This window comes from Mustela nigripes, chromosome 6, assembly GCF_022355385.1.
Source record: "Mustela nigripes isolate SB6536 chromosome 6, MUSNIG.SB6536, whole genome shotgun sequence".
Taxonomy (NCBI): Eukaryota; Metazoa; Chordata; class Mammalia; order Carnivora; family Mustelidae; genus Mustela; species Mustela nigripes.
The window spans coordinates 125512096-125532316 of record NC_081562.1 but is presented as its reverse complement, the minus strand read 5'-3'; the positions used below and the strand labels follow the sequence as shown (position 1 = coordinate 125532316).

The window sequence follows — 20221 nt, the reverse complement described above, 5'->3', positions numbered from 1 at the left end:
CATCAGGCTGAATTCTCCTTCCAGTGGGGAAGCACGAGCTCTTTCTTATGGACTAACAAGTAACAACTCATTACCCTTTGGTGATACATTTAATCTAATGTAACCACAATGAAATAAAGTCATTCTAAAAAATTGAACTCCCTAGGAAAATTTATACTTTACCCTATTAATAGCAATACCAGTTACTCAACATCGGGTGGAAAAGTTTTGGGTTTGATAAAGATGACGTGCTCAAGAAACTCCACACATCTTAAATTTAAGAGGTCTGGTTAGAAAGAATGCTTAAAAAATAAGCCAGTAATATATTAACATGAGGTTCTCATCTCTGATCATCAAGTGACAGATCTCTACTTACTGAAACTCTTTGTTAGTCACAAACAGAGCTCTGGAAACAGTAGGTCCTATTAAATTTTATATCAACTGGTAAAGGGTCCCATCACCTGGTCCAAATATTCCCATTTTTGAATAATAATTCAACTCATTATCATAATAGGATTTATCATGACCAAACTTCTTTGCTAATCAGCTCAGTAACATGCATTTAGGTAAACAGCTGGCTTTGTGAAAGTCATTTTGAGATTTGGTTATTTTCACACCAAAAATCCAATGCTCCATCTTCCCAGGAGAGAGATGATTTTTTTTAAAAGATCAGGAAGGGAGGAGAATTTCTTTTTTTTTTTTTTTTTAAAGATTTTATTTATTTGACAGATAGAGATCACAAGTAGGCAGAGAGGCAGGCAGAGAGAGAGAGAAGCAGGCTCCCTGCTGAGCAGAGAGGCTGATGTGGGACTCGATCCCAGGACCCTGAGATCATGACCTGAGCCGAAGGCAGCGGCTTAACCCACTGAGCCACCCAGGCGCCCCGGGAGGAGAATTTCGATGCTTTATGCATGTTTGCCGTTACCAGTTGGCAGCTGGTGCTGAGGGAAAAGGAGTGGAGCCGTAAATGGAAGACAAACTGTCGTGACAGTAGGGACGGGGAAGGGGGGGGGATGAAGTGAGCGGGGGCTGTGCGTGGCCACGTGGCCAGTGCTGGGGCTGGTTGGCCAGCAGACAGGACAGCATGAACATGTTTGCGCAGCAAGTGATCCACATTTAAAGAGGGCAAGTGGGAGCCCACTTTCAGATATACCACAGATAACCGTTCCATTTATTTTGCTGAATTCTTGCTGTCCCAGAGATGAGATGGGTTAACTCAAGGTTTTAAGATTCTATGTGTGTTTTTTGTGGGGGGTGCTGGGGCGGGGGCACGTGGGTATGAAAATCGGCCCAGCTCGCTAGCTGACAAATGCTGGAAGTATTCATTTCAAGAGATCTGACAGTTACTTTAAAAACAGTCAATAAACACGAGGCACCAATTTTTCTTTCAAATGAGTAATCTTCACACAGAAAAGAAGCAAGCTATGAGGAACAGGGAAGACTGGGCAGGGGGTCCTGTCTTGTTTGACTGTGTGAAAGCCACTCAGTTTCCCTGGATATTGAGTTCGTTACCTATAAAGTCCCCAAACTGGACGAGGAATATCAGGAGGGTCAATTCTGGTCAAGAGGTCTAGAGTAATAGATCCACTAAGGGTGTAAAATGATCATTTGTGTAGTAATTTAAAATACCTGCAGGTTTTTCTAAACCAGGGATCTGTCAGGGGGCTTTAGAAGGTTTGGACTTTTTTTTTTTTTTTTTAAACTGCCAGATGTAGCTGAGAGTGTAGTTACTAATAGCGCGGTTTTCAACATGAAAGAACTAGCTGAAAATCGAGAAAGTCTAACTTGAGGGAATTAATTCTATAGTTTTCATAGAGCTAAGTTAAAACTTTTTTTCCCCTAAATAATTCAGTATATTATTCTACAAGGTGTGCTGCCGATAAATTTGAAATAGTTCGGGATAAAAGCTAATGCTACTACCAAAGGAAGGTAAATGGGCATCTAAAATTATTCCATGGGGAAGAGCTTTGTTAACAAACTCGGAACACACTCATTTATTTACTAAAAAGAGGCAAGTTCAATTTTACGAAGTCCGAGTTAAGAATGGTGAATACTGAATGTAGAATTAGTTTCTGGGTTTAACTTTAAAAGAGTGAAAGCCAGGCGGTGGCTGGGTGGCTCCGTGGGTTAAAGCCTCTGCCTCCGGCTCAGGTCATAATCCCAGGGGGATTGATCCCCACACTGGCCTCTCTGCTCAGCAGGGAGTCTGCTCCCTCACCCCTCACCCCCGGCCTGCTTCTCTGCCTACTCCTGATTTCTGTCTGTCAAATAAATAAATAAAATCTTTCAAAAAAATAAAAGAGTGAAAGCCAGGATTTAAATTGTAGCACATTTTTAGGGCATTGTCCAAAGAATAGGAGATTCCGAGCTAGCAGAGAATCAACTCTGCCAGTTACCTGCTGAGAAACCCTGAGCAAACAACTTAACTTTATAAAGTGGGTCCTTTATGGATAAGCATCTAACTCCTGACCTACACTCCGTACCGGGCTGTTAAAAGGATGGGTACATGAAATACTTGTTAGGTTATAAAGTACTACAGAAGTTTGGGGATTTTGTTGTTGTTGTTATATTTAAAAATGAACTCCACCCCATTACTCAATAGAACTAAAAATTTAAAAAAGTTTAAGTGCCAATGGAGTCACATCTTGTGGGAATGCTGGTGGATGAAAAAGATTGTAAGGTGATGAGTATAATTTTTGTCTTTATAGATCAGATGCTTTGTAGAAAGACTCAATAAGTATTAGTATCAAAGAATGGCTGGGCACTTGGTGCACCGCCCGTAATATCACCACTAGCATTAGGAGACTAGAGCTCCCAGAGGGAGAAGCTGGGTGTAAGGGAACACTCACCCACTCCCACTGCTGCTGGGTAAATTTCAATCCTGTAATCTAGGTATATATCTCACAAGCTTTAAACCTGCTAAGTTGGTTTAAAAAGGTAGGACCAGTAAGGCTGTACAAATCTAATTCAATTTTACATAGGCTAACGCTAAGTACATGCATATGGGCCAACTTTGAGATGAGAACAGAGTATTAAAGATACAGCAAGAAATTTAAAAAAATTTTTAAAAAATAAAAAAACAAAAAAAATAGCAAGAAAAAGGGAGGAAAATGAATTTGAAATGAAAGCTGAGTGTGGGTAATACAGCTATAGTTTCTCTATATTAATAATTATAAGAGTAGTATAAAGAAATGGAGGAAGTTCAGATTGTAGAATACATCTTAAATCCTCCTAGTAAATGTCAAATTAGTTATGAACTCATTACTCATTTTGTTTTGTGTTTACTCATAAAAGAAGTAAAAATTTATTTTCAGTACTTACTATGAAGCTTTATAAATCACCTGTGGGGGGTAAAGAAAATACTGCCAATGACTGATATTCCTAGTTTAAAAACAAATAAAATGGTTTGTTTTCATTTCTCTAAATCTTTGTGAACCAAAAGAAATATTAGACATTAAATGTGTAACAAAATGTTGGAGAATTTTCTTTCTGTAAGACATACCATGTGCTCTCTATTATAAATGACTAAACAAATGAATTGGCTCCATTCTCTGGTATTTTGGGAATAAAGCCAAGGCACTTAATTCTTTTTTGTTTTTTTCTTGCATTAATCTAAAATGTTTTCTTTCTTTTTTTTTAATTTTTTTTTTTTTTTTTTTTTAGAATTTTATTTATTTACTTGTCAGAGAAAGAAAGACAGTGCAAGTGAGCACAGGCAGACAGAGCAGCAAGCAGAGGCAGAGGGAGAAGCAAGCTTCCTGCCAAGCTGGGATAGGACCCTGATGTGGGACTCGATCCCAGGACACTGGGATCATGACCTGAGCCGAAGGCAGCTGCTTAACCAACTGAGCCACCCAGGTGTCCCTAGAATGTGTTCAAATGATAAAAAATAATTATTAAAATCACAGAATATAAGATTCTAGAATGTGATAATACAAAGGCAAACCTACTTTCTTTCCTTTTAATTAAAGGTTCCATGAGATAGCATAAAGTATATTCTCTGAAGTGTGTTTTATGATATATGTTAAACAGAGATCCTCTAAATAAAAGGATTCATGGTCAAATACTTCTATGAAAAATAGTGTTAGAAAATATACCTAGGGGGCTCTGGGTGGCTCAGCCAGTTAAGCGTCTGCCTTCGGCTCAGGTCATGATCCCAGGGTCCTGGGATCGAGCCCTGCTTCAGGATCCCTGCTCAGCGGAGAGCCTGCTTCTCCCTCTTCCTTTCCCTCATCCCTGCCTCTCTGCCTATTTGTGCTCTCTATCTGTCAAATAAATAAATAAAATCTTAAAAAAAAAAAGAGAAAATACACCTGGGAAATACAAAGTAGCATATTTATGATTCTAAGAGTCCCATAGTAAAGACAAACAAAACCTGTTTAGCTATTTAAATCCAGCATTTCTCAATTTATTTGATCACTAATTTTTTTTCCTCCTTAATCAAATGGAATTCATGTTCCTAGAAAATATATCGGCAAACGTTGCAAACAGTCTCTTTTACTCCATTTCAATGTTGATGTTTTATCCCAGTTTTATATATATATATTTAAAATTACAGATCTATATCCCACTTATATATATAATAAAATTTCACATTTTATATGTTATAGTATATATTCACGTATATAATTTAAAAAATAGATTGGAAAGAGAAACACCTATGGGTCAGATAACAGTTTAAAGCTCAATAATAAAAGGATTTCAATAGTGATTAAAATATAGAACTTATGCTTAATGAAATCTAAACGTTCTTTTATTGACTAAAAGTTTCTTTTATTTTATGGAACTTATACTTAATGAAATCTAAAAGTTCTTTTATTTTCTTCTTAAAAAAAGCATAAAACAATCATTAGTGCCCAGTTAATTCTATAAAATATCTAGATGATGTGTAAGGTTCCATTTTTGGCAAAGTTCTATTTTCTGAGGTTAGATTTAAGGGTATGGATATAAATATGACTACAATTTAGGTTGAGATTCCCCACAAATGTTTACAACTTGCATATATCTTATTTATAAATAATAGAAGTTCCACAGAACTTTCTCAAAAGCTGACTTTGATAGTGTTGCCTGACAGTCCAATAAGCTCAGTGTATTTAGAAAATTTCTCTTTGAGCAACCTGAAATGTTGCTCAAAGAGAAGCACACTATACTGTAAGATTATGGAGAACTCCTCATGAACTCATAGGGTAATGGGGTGAGGACGAGTACCGCCTTGGTCTCAAAAGGCCCTGCGTCCCACAACTCCAGGGGGCGCTCTTCACAATGCATCTATGTACATGGCGCCCTCTGGAGCTGTGCTCTGTGGGGAGCCTGAATCAGCCAGCCAAGTGTCAGTCTCTACTGCTTATTAATTGTGACACTTTAGGGAAGTCATTTAACCTCTCTACAGCTTAAACGAAAGGCAATACTAAGGACACATACGATAAGCCTGTTAGCGGATTACGCGTTGGAGCTGCACAGTAACTACCCTGAGAACTCTTCTTTTGATTTTGCTATATACTTAACCATCATCTCAAAAATTACCACTGCCCATCATTTCATCATTTCATCATTTCAGCTGGAATTTACTGAGTGAGTGCTACATGCCAGCCAGTGCTCTGGGTACTGAGGCTACAAAAGCGGACAAAAGATCTAAGAGCCTGGCTCTAAGGCAGCTTATATTCTAGCTCTGCAGATAAACATGAAACAAAAAATACATCCAGCGGAAATAAGTGATCCGAAGATAAATAAAGTGGCAGACGGGGACAGAGGATGTCAGGTGCTGTGTGTGTATGTGTGTGTGTGTGTGGGGGGGGTACCTACTGCAGACAGGCTGGTGAGGAACAGCCGCTTTGATAAGGTCACACTTGAGCTCAGATCCCAATGCAGAGAGGGAGAGAGTCTTGGGACTCTCTACGAAATGTGTCCCGGGGCTGGGAAGTGGCAGTGCCAGGGCCTCAAGGCATGCCTGGTGTGGTCCCACAAGTGCAAGGAGGGGCAGCCGAAGACGGGAGATGGGCTCGCAGAGGTGGAGTGGTGGGGGGGGGGGCACATACCACAGAGGGCCCCGCAGGCCACAGCGGGATTTGGAATTGTACCCTGCGTGATGGGGAAAGTAAACAGAGGGTCTGGTCAGAGCAGTGGCATGATCTGATTTTTCCGTTTTTAAAACACCACACTGGCTGCATTGTGGAGAGTACACCTGGGGTGTGTGGGAGCAGCCGCAAACCTAGGGGGACATACTAGCTCTTCTACACTGGGACACATGCTTGTAATTCGAGTTATTTTTTCCAATTCTAACCCAAGATTCACTCCAAAACAAAGTACCTTGACAACGAAGAGGGCTATTCATTCAGCCCAAAGAAATAGGAAATAAGAAAGTCAAAAGCACGGTTTAAATAAAAACTGATTACTAATTGTTAAAACCGTTCAACTTGGCTTTTGATTCAGAAGGATCATCAACTAGGTACCATTTGGTTTGCTGGGTCCCTTGGCCCAGACAGTGGAAGTCTGTTTCATTTAAAAAAAAAAAAAAAAAAAAGAAAGAAAGAAAGAATGGAAGGAAGGAAAGAAAGTAAAGTATTGAGTAGATAATGTTAAAATAAAAAAGGAAAACTGCCACTTGACATCATTTTTGAGGGTAAAAACTTATGGCTCTAGCTTTAGCACGGTTCAGGAAACTCAAGACAAATGTTTTAAAAATCAGCGTAAAATTTTTGTGTCTGTTGCACTAGAAAGACCACCTTTCTGGAAAGATGTGTAACGTATCTGACACAGTAGCCACGGACTACCCATGAGCTCACCTATGAACGGGATGGATGCCAAGGAATCCCCCGGTGGGCTGGTGCTCGAGGCCTTTCTCTCCTCCATCCGCTTTATATGGACCTCACGGCGCGCGTCGTTGGGCAGCCAGCAGGTGGTGTCCGACCCTGTGTCCTGGTCATTCACCGCCAGGATGTAAGACTGATGCCTTAAAGGCTGTGGCGTCTGGCGACCGGATGGAGGTTTCTCTCTGAGGACGACAGTTTCTCTACTATCTAAAGTATCTGACTCCTGAATGTCAGCCTCTCGGAGATTTAAGTCCTGACTTCTCTGAGTGACAGATAATTCTAAATCCAAAGCGCCTGAGTTCTCAGTGGTCTGAGGGGCAGGCGCGACGGCAGCTCCAGATAGAGAGGGGGGTTTCCCGGGCTCCACCTGGTGATCGGGGGCACTTTCGGTTCTTAGCCACGTCTGCTGATTCAACAGACTGTTTTGATGCAAGTGATTTACTGGTCTTTGGTCTTTGACAGAAACAAATGAGTTCTGATTAAATGATGGTTTTGTGACATGCGTAGAAGGCGCTTTCAGAGAATTACTTCGGACTTTCACAAGAGGTGACCTGTCTTGCGAAACGCCTCGAGGCAGTGACATTCCACAAGTGGTTGGAAAGTTTCTGTTGGACTGCTGTGGTTTTAGATCTGGTGGCACTTTTTTAAACTGAGACACAGATCCCACTCCCCTGCCGGGCATTCGCCTGTTATCGGAATTCACAACGCTTGCAGCCACGGTAAAATTCGAACCTCGAAAAGGCTTGTGAATTTCTTGCTGCCTGGGTCTTTCATAAATCCCTCGTCTATCATCTTGTTCAGTAAATCCACTCCACTTGTAGGTCTGCTTTCGTTCTCCATTTGAATCGGGCATTTGACTCTCCGAATTGACATTTTCTAAGGTTTCACCCTGTCCCTCGATATAATCCCAGGAACGAGTTCTGTGATTGCTAAAACTAACAGATGGAGAGGTCAGGGCTCCTTGAGATGCACTTCGTGGACAATACGTCACTAACATAGAGTCCTCCAGCCTCTCCTGGGACACACTGCGCTGCCGGATCTGAACAGACTGGGGCCCTCGATCGTGGGAGGTGCTTCGACGTCGTACCTGCAAAGCAGTGCGGTTCGGTACCACCTGGTTATAATCTGTTGTGCTCTGAGATGCCGCTCTTAAACTGTCTAGTCTTTCTTGAATTGTCCGACAACCTATGTGCGATCGTCTGTTATCAATATACTCTTTGTAGGTTTTATAGTTTTTCCAGTCTATGTGCTGATGGGAATTCGGAGAATAGTGATTAACAGACACGGAAGGCGAATCCACAGCCTGAGGTCTACTGCTGGAGATTCCCTCCGAATGTCCACTGTAATTGCCAGATTTAAGTAAAATTCCCGAAGGTTCCAATGATCTGGAGCCTGCAGTCTGATGCAGGAGATGGGTGGTGGGAACCGATGACGACGGGGAAGTGGTTCTGGACACTGTTTTCAACGAGGTCTGCTCGTTCATGCCATACCTCACCTCTTCGGTTCTATGTGCAGGAACTGTATGGTTGTTTCTATTAGTTAACAAATCTACAACCTTCTCAGAAGGTACAATAACAGTCCTGACACTTTCATTGCAAACACACACTGCTGTGTTCGACTTTGCGACATCTGTGGGAGACGGAGGCACTTGTATTTCCATTCTGTAGGCCCTGCTGGGTTGCGTCAGGACTGGGGTACTGGTTTGCTGTTTGCTCGATGATGGATCTGGAGGAGATACTTCCACTGGCTGTGCCATGGCTGAGGGGGCAGATGGTAGCCAGGGGTAGCAAATCGGTGGAGGTTCGGGGATATTGCGGGCATTGCCACTGTAGGCTTCATTGCCTTTCAGGTAGGCATCTTGAGAATACGCCTACGTGCAAAGGAGAAAAAAGTGTCATTTCGGATTCACAAGAAGAACAACAATTTCCATTCTTGCAATGGACCGTTTTGGTTTACGGTGCCGTACCTTATTCCTAAGTGGCATTCGCTAAAGCAAGCATGCAAACACAACATAAGGATGCGCCACACATTCAGAAAAGGGCTAGCGTTTCAGAAATCAAACCGGAGAATTTGCAACGATATTAATTACAACTGCCTGTTTTCTCAAAAGACGGAGACATACCAGTTTTTCCCCCCCAGCCAATTAGAGAGAGCTTTGGCTTCTAAAATCTTCCCCACTCAAATTTTATGATCTCCCAGCATTTGTCAGGTTAAATAGCTGCCTGATAAATCTCAGCAAAAGAACATTTTGATCTTTTGCCAGAGTGAGGGTGAAGGTATTAAAAACGTTAACCAAATATATTTTTACTGTAAGCACAAGTTAAATGTGACATACTGAGCAGTGGCTTGTCAATGAATGATTACCGAGTCCTTAAAAATAAGCCATTTTGATAAATTAAGTCCTAGGCCATATTTGAATATTTAAAATATTCAAATATTTCAAAAATTTGAATATTTAAAATAAGAGAAAACATGCATGTTTAAATCGAGCACGAAAAGTAAAGGCATGAAATTATGAAAAAACGTAATTCATCTTTCTGTATATAATTTTTATTTTTTATTTTAAGCTAATGCAAAATTATAGTGCACACATTTATTTGGTCTCTTTTACTTACTGGGAGGAGGCATTTCTCTATTACTAACAGGCAGGCATGCAGCTCAAATTCTATTCTATTTATTATTTATGAAACTATCTAGCAACGTATTTCAAAACTTCAAAATAACTGAAATTAAAGACAGACACGCAATAAAACAGAACTAATTGATAGTAACTGAGGACTAGGTCAGCATCTGAGACACTGAGGTGTAGTATCATGTTACATATCCTCCCCTAATCAAAACAAGCTTAATTCACATCCATCATCATATCCTGTCTTTGCGTTAGACATCTAAGCTTGCAAAGCTCAAGTGCAGCCACATACACAACAGCAAAGTCCCGGGGAAAGAGAGAGAGTGAGATACTAAAAAAAAAAAAAAAAAATCCACATATAGGTAGATGTTATCATGTTTTAACACCAGTTATGCACAGGATTCAAAAGAAATCAAACATAAAAACAAACAAAAAAAAAGAAAATCAGATATCACAAACACAGTCCACAAATTAGTAAGATTAACATCATACTATGGAGGGTTTCTCTAAGCAAACTGACAGTTTTAATAGGTTGGCTTATTACAAATCTCTATAGAACGTAACTTAAAAAAAAAAGCAAGGAAATGGCTTCTGTGCATTTCTTACCAGAGCTGTGACATCCTTTGTAAACTGTAGCTAGCAGAAAATAGGAAAACATAGTAGAAGCTGCTTACTGATATAAAGACAGAATCATGTTGTCATATTGATGCTGGAAACAGCAAGCTAAAAATATATCTTATACTGATTACTCTGGAAGGTACCAAGAGAAGTAAAGGGCAGTGGAGCATAAAGAATAACTTCAGTATCCTTCTGAGCATCTTTTTCTCGGGCTTTTATCTGGTTCTTATTTGGGCTGTCTACCATTTCTGAAAGCAAAATACGTGTGGTGACAGGCTTTCCTAACGGCTATTTCATTCCCTCGGCACCGCTGTGTGGTGATGCGCCCCGAAGCTTCCCTTCCACGAGAGCAACATTGATGCCTCTCATCTCCCCTGAGCTTCTTCCAGCTCTGCTTCCAGATGACGAAACGAATGCTCTATCATGCATTTAAAATAGTACAACCTCCTCCTTCCCGTGTACATCGGAGCACCACCACAAGCTGTCCGCGACAGCAGCTGTCTGGACACGAGGATCGGGAGAGAAAGGATGACTGTTGTGTTAAGTACGTTTCACTCAGAAATTCAGATCTTTTCCTGTACCTTCTGTCCTGGGTTACTGGCTTTAGAAAATGATGACTGGGTGGACATAAAAATACTACTTCCAGAGGAATTCTTTAAAACTGATAGAAATATTAGAGAAGCCAGGATGCGTGGAAAAGCTGAATGAGTAGATTCAAGAAAGCACGCATGCTGTGATATCTTTAAGGCACGAATATAGTCAAAATACACATTTTGGGTTATATGCCACTGACCTAACATGACTGTCTTTTTGATGCTGATTATATTCACACCAAGACTTTTCCACGCCAGGGAGATTGTGTCTGGATGAGTGAACACTCTGGGACAGTATTTCCCACAGTGTGTTTGTGCAATTTTATTACGCATCACCCGGAAGGGAGGAGGAGGAGGAGGAGGAGGAGGAAGAGGAGGAGGAGGAGGAGGAGAGCGCTCTCTCTGCTCCAGGATGTAGCGAAGGACTGACTGGCAGGCTTCCCGACTCCTCAAAACCTCTCCTGCATTCATGTATGCTGTTAGACTCAAAGGGAAATGACAAGCTTATTCGGCCACAGAACCCATTTTTTTTTCTCAGGGGTTTTCATACAACTAGAAATTTCTGCTGGGAAGTACTGTTTTAGAACTAATAATTTAGAGATACCGCCTTTCTTCAAATTTGGGGATAAGGAAGGTATATGACAGGAAAAACAAAAAACCTGAAAAGATATCTGGCATATTTCGAACATCTCTAAGATTCCTATATATCAGCTCTAAATACTAAATAGCCCATGTTTGTGGGTCCTCATTTCTGATTACTCATTTCTGAGTAAAGTTATGCCAAGTGGGTCCTCACATACGCACACAGGGACCATGCATTAACAGCAGACTAACTAAATAGAATGTTCTACGCAGACAGTATTCTGTCTAACGTAAGCAGATACAATTGAGATGAGTAAAACATGAATTCATTCAAGAGCTTGACTGAATTTCCTTATTATCTCAGTTCATGAGCAGTAAAAAACAGCCTGTTTATCTGTTTAAAAGTTCCTCATTCTCAGGGCACCTGGGTGGAGCAACAGTTGGGGGACGGACTCTTGGTTTCGGCTGGGGTCATGAGATCGAGCCCTCAGCTGCACTCAGTGCAGAGTCTGCTTAAGACTCTCTCTTTCCCTCTGTCCCTACCTTTGTCCCTGCTCTTGCTCTCTCTCTCTCTCAAGAAAAAAAATCTTAAAAAAAAATTAGTCTGGGGACGCCTGGGTGGCTCAGTTGGTTGGACGACTGCCTTCGGCTCAGGTCATGGTCCTGGAGTCCGGGGATCGAGTCCCGCATCGGGCTCCCAGCTCCACGGGGAGTCTGCTTCTCACTCTGACCTTCTCCTCGCTCATGCTCTCTCTCAGTCTCTCTCTCAAATAAATAAATAAAATCTTTAAAAAAGAAAAATTAGTCTGACTCTGGGTCAGTCCTGGGTGGGCTGGGCATGGAGCCTGCTTAAAATTCTCTCCCTCTGGCGGCGCCTGGGTGGCTTAGTTGGTTAAAGTCTCTGCCTTTGGCTGAGGTCATGATCTCAGGATGCTGGGATCAAACCCTGCATCGGGCTTTCTGCTCAGCAGGGAGCCCACTTCCTCCTCTGTCTCTCTGCCTGCCTGTCTGCCTACTTGTGATCTTTGTCAAACGAATAAATAAAATCTTAAAAAAAAAAAAAATTCTCTCCCTCTGCCCCCGGCCTGGGTTACTCTTTTCTCTCTCAAAAGCAAAAAAAGAATTCTGCATTTGCAGTTAAAATTGTAATGAGCATATTAAATAAAATTTAGTATTAACAGTCTGGATCTTGATTCTTTGTACAGTTATCTAACAGTAACTTAGTCCCAAAATAATCTTCAAGCTCGGTTTTAGTGGAGTTGCATCAAAATCACTATTATCATGCCTGTTACTATTATAATACTATTATTATTGCATAATTATTGTCAAATAAATGGTAAAAACAAACAGAAAAAAAAAACCCCACAAAAAACTCCCTGCAGAGTAACTAAGTTGGTAAGATTGAAATTCCTCCCTACCATTTCACCTTCAACAGGCTGACCTATTAATTTAATACCATTTTTACTTACGATAAAATAAAAAATAATTACATGTCTGTCTGTCTAATAAAATACATGCCAAACATGCCACCGTGGGGTGTGGGAAAAGGGGAGAGTGTGCCTACTCTATAGCTTTCTAAATTATTTGTAACTTTTCTATCAAGCACATAACTATTCTTATAATTATTTAAAAACTGATTTTAAAACAAACAAAGCAAACATAAACTTGCAAAATATGAAAGAAACCTCCAGAACTCCTACTCTTGCTTCCCTACTCAAGGCAGGACCACCTTCATGCACACTTGACAAATGGTTACCTAATTTTAAATGCAATATATATTGATTATGGAACTTAACGTTATATATATTATATATAATATATACACATAATAATTATTTTGAAAGTAATTCTAATAAATCTTAAGAAAAACTTTAATTAAATTACATTTTCTAATTTATATGACGTATTTACAGAGTGGCAGAGCACTGGACTGAGAGTCCAGAGATGAGTTAGAACAAGAGCTCTGGCACTTACTAACACGGTGACTGTGCTAAGCCACTTAAGTCCTCACCTGGACCCAATGGCAACAAGGACTGTGGTCCAGCTGAAAGTCACAGGCTTTAGTCTCGGACCCGCCTCAGGTCACATCCTGGTGCCACTGCTTTCTTTCTGTCATCCTAGAGAAGCTGTTTAGCCTTGCTGTGTCTGACACAGAACAGCACAAAGCAGGCTCAGGGTGCCCCGGCCAAACACTAGATACACCTAAGAATCTCTGCAGCTATCAGAACCGATCAGCTGAAAACTCAGCTTTGAGTCCATTGAGTCAGTTGCTTAACAATAATGTTGTGATGGGTTCACTGAAAAGAATGGCCAGCTCTCAGTTCTCCCGTAAGCCCATTCGAGGAAGGGTTTTCTTTAGTCAGTATCACTATTTAGGTGACTTGATGGGTGGTGGCTATTTTTTTTTTTAATTTATTTATTTCAGGGAGAGAGAGAGAGAGGGAACGGGGGGGGGGGGGGGGGAAGAGGGCGTAGCAGACTCCCCGCTGAGCAGGGAGCCCAATGTGGGGTTGGATCCCAGGACTCTGAGATCATGACCTGAGCTGAAGGCAGACGCTTAACCCCCTGAGCCACCCAGGCGCCCCAAGGTGGTGGCTACTTCATTCATGCACAGCCAACATTCAAAAGGGTGAGGAAACCATTCTGTTTCTTTGAAAATGGAACAGAAAGTGTTTTTTATTTTGTAGTAATACCTTTAAAACATGAAACTAAGATATCAGAGTCTAAAATATTATTGTAAAATACAAAAATGAGTAAAAATGAATGTAATATACTACTCACACTGTTAATCTAGAAAATATATGTTGATTTAGCAAATGAGGCTGCCAAGAACAGGAACATTATTACCAGCACTAGTGTGGTACCAGAATGAATTATTCTTAATTTTACTTCATGTTTTTCAATATTATATCACAATTATCTGTAAGTAGAAATTTATTATTATATACTTATCCTTACACAAGTCAAACTTTAAACCAAATTCAATTCTCCAAGCAGCCTCTCAAAGAGGAACTGAGCACCTCTAGAACTGTCTGGTGCACATTCCATTTCAGGGAAAGAAAAGTCCTGGACACACGGTCCCGCCATTGCCCAGACTGACACATACAAACTACGAGAAGCCTCCACTTGAGTAAACCACGTTCACAATGGCCAGAAAAATGTTCGTGTTTACTTTTTCTTTACGACGAATATTCAACCTCACAGTACATGTCTTTAAAAGCGTATCCTGTGGGTAACAGACCAACATAAGTACTGAAGGCCCTTACAGAATATCTTAACCCTAGAATCTGTTAAAGGGAAGAATTTCTGCATATGGTTTTTGAAATCCCAGACTCTCTTTGTGTTGTATAATAGCCTTAAAAAAATGACCCTCATAGATGTCCCAGCTAAAACCACTGATGCCAAAAAGAAGTTGCCAAGTCCTATTGTCCTTTAGGAACAATGTGTAGTAGGCATTAATTACATACACTCCTTTGATTGTCTTGTGAATTACAGTGCATTCAAATATGAATGAAGGCTGGGGTTAAATGCGAGGTTTTCTTGTATCATTGAGAGCATATGCTTGTAATCTCTTAAGATTTAAAATAATTCAAATAACATGTTTGAAAAACAAATGTTCGTCACAATTTTACTAGACCCTTTTACTAATGAACTCAGAAGATGTGTGTTTGTGCCACTCAAGTGAGCCAATTTTTTCCTGTGTTTGCAACACTTTGTATTTTGCCTTTGTTTGAAATAAATATATCTTAACTAAAACATAACACAACAGACGAATTAACCTTCTCTCCCACTGATCACAAAATTAGACAACGCTTCCTTCCAGGGCCGCTGCTCTTCATCGACCACACGACAGTCTGCGATGGCAGTTCTGGGCTTGATTCCTGCCCTAGGAGCTCAGGACAGTGCCAGCCGTGCTGTGAAATGAGCACTGTTGTAAACAGCATCCCACCGGTGCCTTCACCTCGGCAAGGCAAGAGTCCAGTGAAGATGAGCAAAAGTCCTGTTTTGGAAGCGCATTCTGCCTTTGAGTCATTGGATTGCCAACGAGGATTCAAGGTAAAGCCTCCCCATGCCTGTGCCTCCTCTCCTAGTCCTTTGTGTAGGAGGAACACCAGAGTGGATTCCCTCATCTACTTCTAATCTGGTGATTCCCGCTGCCTTCAGTGGTTATGTCTGCGGCTCTCTATTCTGCTGAATTATCAGGGCAGGTACTCTACAACTAGCTCTCTATGCCCAGGAAAACACCCCCCGTCAGTTGCACCTTCTTGAGACTCCCCAATGCCATAATTCATTAGCCCTAAAATCAGCCCTCCCCTGATAGTCCATTAGCCCTAAAAAGCCATTCCTAAATAAAATCCACATGCTTTGAAAACACAAAGCAGATCTCCATGGATTTCAGTTAATTACATTTTGCATCAATACACTGAATCATCAGGATCAGCTTTAATGATATTTCTGTGAAAAAAATGTTTGCAGAAGATTACTTAGAACTCATGTTGAACTAAAGTCAAACTAATGGCTTACAAAAAAAAAAAAAGGACTATCATTTCCATTCCTACCACAAAGATTCCTTGAGTTCCCTGTTGTACTTGAATTAAAAAAAAAAATTATTTGCTAAAAAAAATTTTTAAAACACAAGTTTCAGTGGCCACTGCCATTTCTTAGTTCGAGTGGTCAGCTTTCATGTGTTATCTCAAAGGTTTTGCTCATGCTGTTTTATTCTACTGAACAAAAGGCAACTGAAGAAAAGTATTATTTTCTTGAATGCAATTTCATGTATTTTACTTTCTTTTTACTTTCAGCAATATTTAAGCTCAACAAAGGAGTCAAGGATTCTATTTATTTTTTCTAAAAATGAGGAAAAAGTTTAGGCTAAATGTTAAAATCTTCCGTATAGTTTCATTTCCTCTTGAAGACCCTGACACACTGGTACAGACTCGTTCACTGTGAACCTTACTTCTGATAGAATGAACTGATACGGTTCCAAAACTGCTTGGTGGGTTAATTTACAAACAGTCATACATATTGAAAAATTAAGAAGTGGCTTTCATAAAATTTCTATTCTCATAAGAAAAAAAAAAATTCTAATTCCTGGGGATATACACTTGTACCCTGAGCTTTGGCTTCTGCTCAAAGGACTACCTAGGATGCGACATCGGGGCAAACTCATTAGGAATCTCATTCCAAACGGCAACAACAGAAGCTCAAGGTCAAACACATAAAACATTCTTATGTCACTTAATTGTAAAAACTGTCAATAGTTCTTTGTTTGTTCATTTGTCTTTTGGTAAAATGTCGAGAATCTCAGACTCTGCTAAATGAACTGGAGGGTTCCCCCCCCCAGAATCTTATATTCAGTCCCCCTCCATCTTTAAAGGATCTTTATTAACATTTGAGACTATAGAACAATGCATATTTGAGTAAATAAAACTTACCACTTGGAGAATGTCTTCATCTTTTGGCATAACACTAAGTTCTAATGTTGTATCACTGAAATTGAACATAAAAATTATTTTAGTGGATGTGAAAGTGTATCAAAAAGACATAAAAAAAAGATGATTTGTTCAGAAGGATTTTTTAAACTTGCTTATGAATTTAATTTTTTTTTAGCCTTTATTTTTCAAGCCCAAATCATTAAAATAAAAAGAAGTCACCTTCATATATAAAGCTAACTATGAATGAAAAGAACACATCTTGACATAAGTTTGAACTATTCTTAAGTAGGCAAGTCTTCTTTATAACATGTTTCTAATTTAGGAACATGAAGTATATTACTTATACTCCTGGAATAAAACTCCTCAGTATATATTTATTTACTATTTTAATTCAAGTCACAGAAAAAGCTGTAAATTTTTACCACATATTTTCACTATTTATAAAGCTAAAAATACACATGGAAATAACAAAATTTAACTCAAATTTAACATTTCAAGTAATATTAAATATCTAAATTTTGAAATAGTCCCTCTTGGCCTCACAAGTGAAGGGAACTGGAGTTTACCACCAAAACTATCAAAATGACTCATTTTATTTTATTTTATTTTTTTAAAAGATTTTATTTATTTATCAGAGAGAGAGGGGGAGAGAGCGAGCACAGGCAGACAGAATGGCAGGCAGAGGCAGAGGGAGAAGCAGGCTCCCTGCTGAGCAAGGAGCCCGATGTGGGACTCGATCCCAGGACGCTGGGATCATGACCTGAGCCGAAGGCAGCTGCTTAACCAACTGAGCCACCCAGGCGTCCCCAAAATGACTCATTTTAAAAAACTGTACAGCATCTCAACTATTTGATTTCTTCTCTGACTTAATTTTAGAGCCTTTACAGAAATAGCTCACATTCTCACTTTCTTTTGGTACTATAAACTAGTTAAAAATGACAGAGAAGTTTCTCGAGGTTTAAAAGTACAAAGGGGTAAATTATACCAGTCTTGATCTGGTATTACATTTGGAAAACACAAGAATAGTGGACTATCCCTGTTAAGTGAGTCAGTATCTAACTCTAACAATTAGCTTTTTCTTCCCCCAATACAATCAAGAGATTAAGAAACAACCAAACAACAAAAAAGAAAACAAAACCTAATAATTTTACTAGTGTCATTTTTTGTTAGATTTGAACCCTTATCAGGTTCATAAATGCTCAGAATAGTAAACCGTAAGAACCACAGGTTCAAATAAATAATAATAAATATACATTAAATAATTAAATATGTAGGTACTTGTATTTCAATATTTGGAGTTGGTAGAAAATACATACTGATGTTTAGTTAAATTCTTCTACAAGGATACATTTTACATTAATACCCTGCAGAATTTCAATGGCTTTGTGCTGCGTTATCCATTTGCTACCAACTGTAGACAAAAGGAACACAATTGTTTAAAAGAATATAAGATGATGAAAAAATAGTGTTTCTCTATTTTTCCAATTCCTTCATCAGCTGAAAAAAACAAGACTGTCATCCCAAAGTGTTATTACTCCAAAAGATAAACTGCACCAGTAACAAAAAAATTAATGTGGATTTTGAGGAAAATGAAGATTAAGTTATGGTTACTTTGGGAAAATATTATTTTTCAAGAAAAGATGTTTAACAAATACACTAAAAAAAATCCTTAAATTACAGGTTGATAAAACATATCAGTGTATCTATGATGATCTAAATTATTTTAAGGGAAAATAAATTGGGGTGATCTCCCCACTGCCTCTGGGGTGGCTTTAAATTCTTCACTAGTCCCCTGTTTTCTCCAGTACTTAAGATCAAATAGGGATCATTGTCAGGAACACCTAGAATCCAACATTAGAGGGAAGATTTAAGACTTGCTTTCTCTAAAAGTTTCATTATATATTAAAACAGTAAGAGTACTCAAGAGAGTCATAAATCACAATCACATCATCTAATTATAAAAATGACAATGCATTAGGGCATTCATGTAAATAACTTAGACTATAGCATGAACTGTTTTAGACATCATTATAGGAACTTCATAAAAGTCTTCAGAAAATAATGAACTTCAATTCAATTACAATGGGATGATCCAGGCAAGGGGACCCCAGTCAAGGCCTGTTCTTGACCGGAATTCAACATGGTAACCACTTTGGCTTTCAATTTATTTATTTATTTATAACTAAGAAAAATGTTCTCGGTGTGTGGTAAAAAGAAAGTAGGACTAAGTTATCTTTAAGGTCTCCCAGTTACTCTGTACATATTTATTTGCTTTGAGAGCTCAAAAATGCTATCATTCTGTAGCACATAGGCAGACAGATGAATTCAAAGAGAATTTCTTGCTGTCTTTGTTAAAACAAATGAATAAATTTGAGCCAAGAATATTACTCAATAAGAGCATTATTCAATAGTAAGAGTATTACTCAATAAGATATCAATAAAGATATCTGAGTAAGAGGTTTTAAAATAAAATATATGTGCATTTATTTATAATTTTATTTAACAAATTATAAATTTAATTGTCATTTCAAGCAAAAGTGAGGAATTTACAGTAAATCTAAAACATGTTGCTTTTGGATTCTAAAGGACTTTAATCACAAATCTGAGAGATTTGCTGAAGCAAAGCACCAAGTAAGCTATAACCAGGTCCTTGTCCTTGACAATTCTCAAATGGCTGACCCACTTGAAGGGAAAGTCCCACGGCTCCCCATCCCATTGTAGGATATAGACAAGACTACACTGAATCTGCTTGCTCCACTGATTTATAAATATCCATTTTTGGCCAAAATAAATCGTATTTTGAGAATCTTACCTGTTCTGAATTAAAGCAATTACTTGGGAATAGGTCTTTCCAATCACACTTTCTCCATTGACTTTTATAATTCGATCACCTTCAAAGAGGAGTAAAAAAACATATGAGGAATTCCTTAAAGGTCATTTCTGACTACTTTTGAAATATTCCTTGAGTAATGTACTTATTTTCTATATGTTCTTGCTCGCTGTTTTTTAAAGTGTCTTTCACAAACATGAATCTAAATTTTAATATATTCAGCTTCTGATGAAATATAGCTTATGTCTTAAGAGCCCTTGTCAATGATGAATTTAGAAACTCTAAAAGGTATCACTAAGTGACCATGGTTATACTCTCTACGCCCCTATCATTTGTTTTCTCAGTTGCAGAACTCCTAGTTATTCCTCTGTCTATTCCGTCACTTCTATACGCTGTATTATAGCATATATATGTATATAACATATACACATATAACATATATGTTATATATGCTATAAATAGTGCTATATTACAAAACTGAAATATGGGTATGCACATGGTTTTGACTTTATGTGTATTAACGTGTTCTTCATTTTAATAAAGAAAAGGGCATTTGGATTACCAATAAGAACTCAGGGGGGCAGAAAGAAAAAGACTGAGAGAGAAAAGATAAGGAAAAACTGGAAAAAAGAAAAATAAGAAGTATCTTCTGTGTGCTTATCACAGTGTTTCCACATCTTCCTGACCTCGTGTTAAGTAACGGAATCCCATATGGACGCTAATATACATATTACATATATGTTAAT

At 38.9% G+C, this 20221-nt stretch overlaps 1 protein-coding gene across 1 annotated transcript in view; it reads right to left on the bottom strand.

Annotated features, from left to right (window-relative positions):
* Window positions 1-20221, bottom strand: part of ARHGAP21 (Rho GTPase activating protein 21) — a 137192-nt gene that overhangs the window by 30552 nt on the left and 86419 nt on the right. The window contains 4 exon segments of the mRNA XM_059404163.1: window positions 6762-8658; window positions 10024-10053; window positions 16646-16700; window positions 19458-19536. Coding sequence (XP_059260146.1) covers window positions 6762-8658; window positions 10024-10053; window positions 16646-16700; window positions 19458-19536 — 2061 coding nt within the window.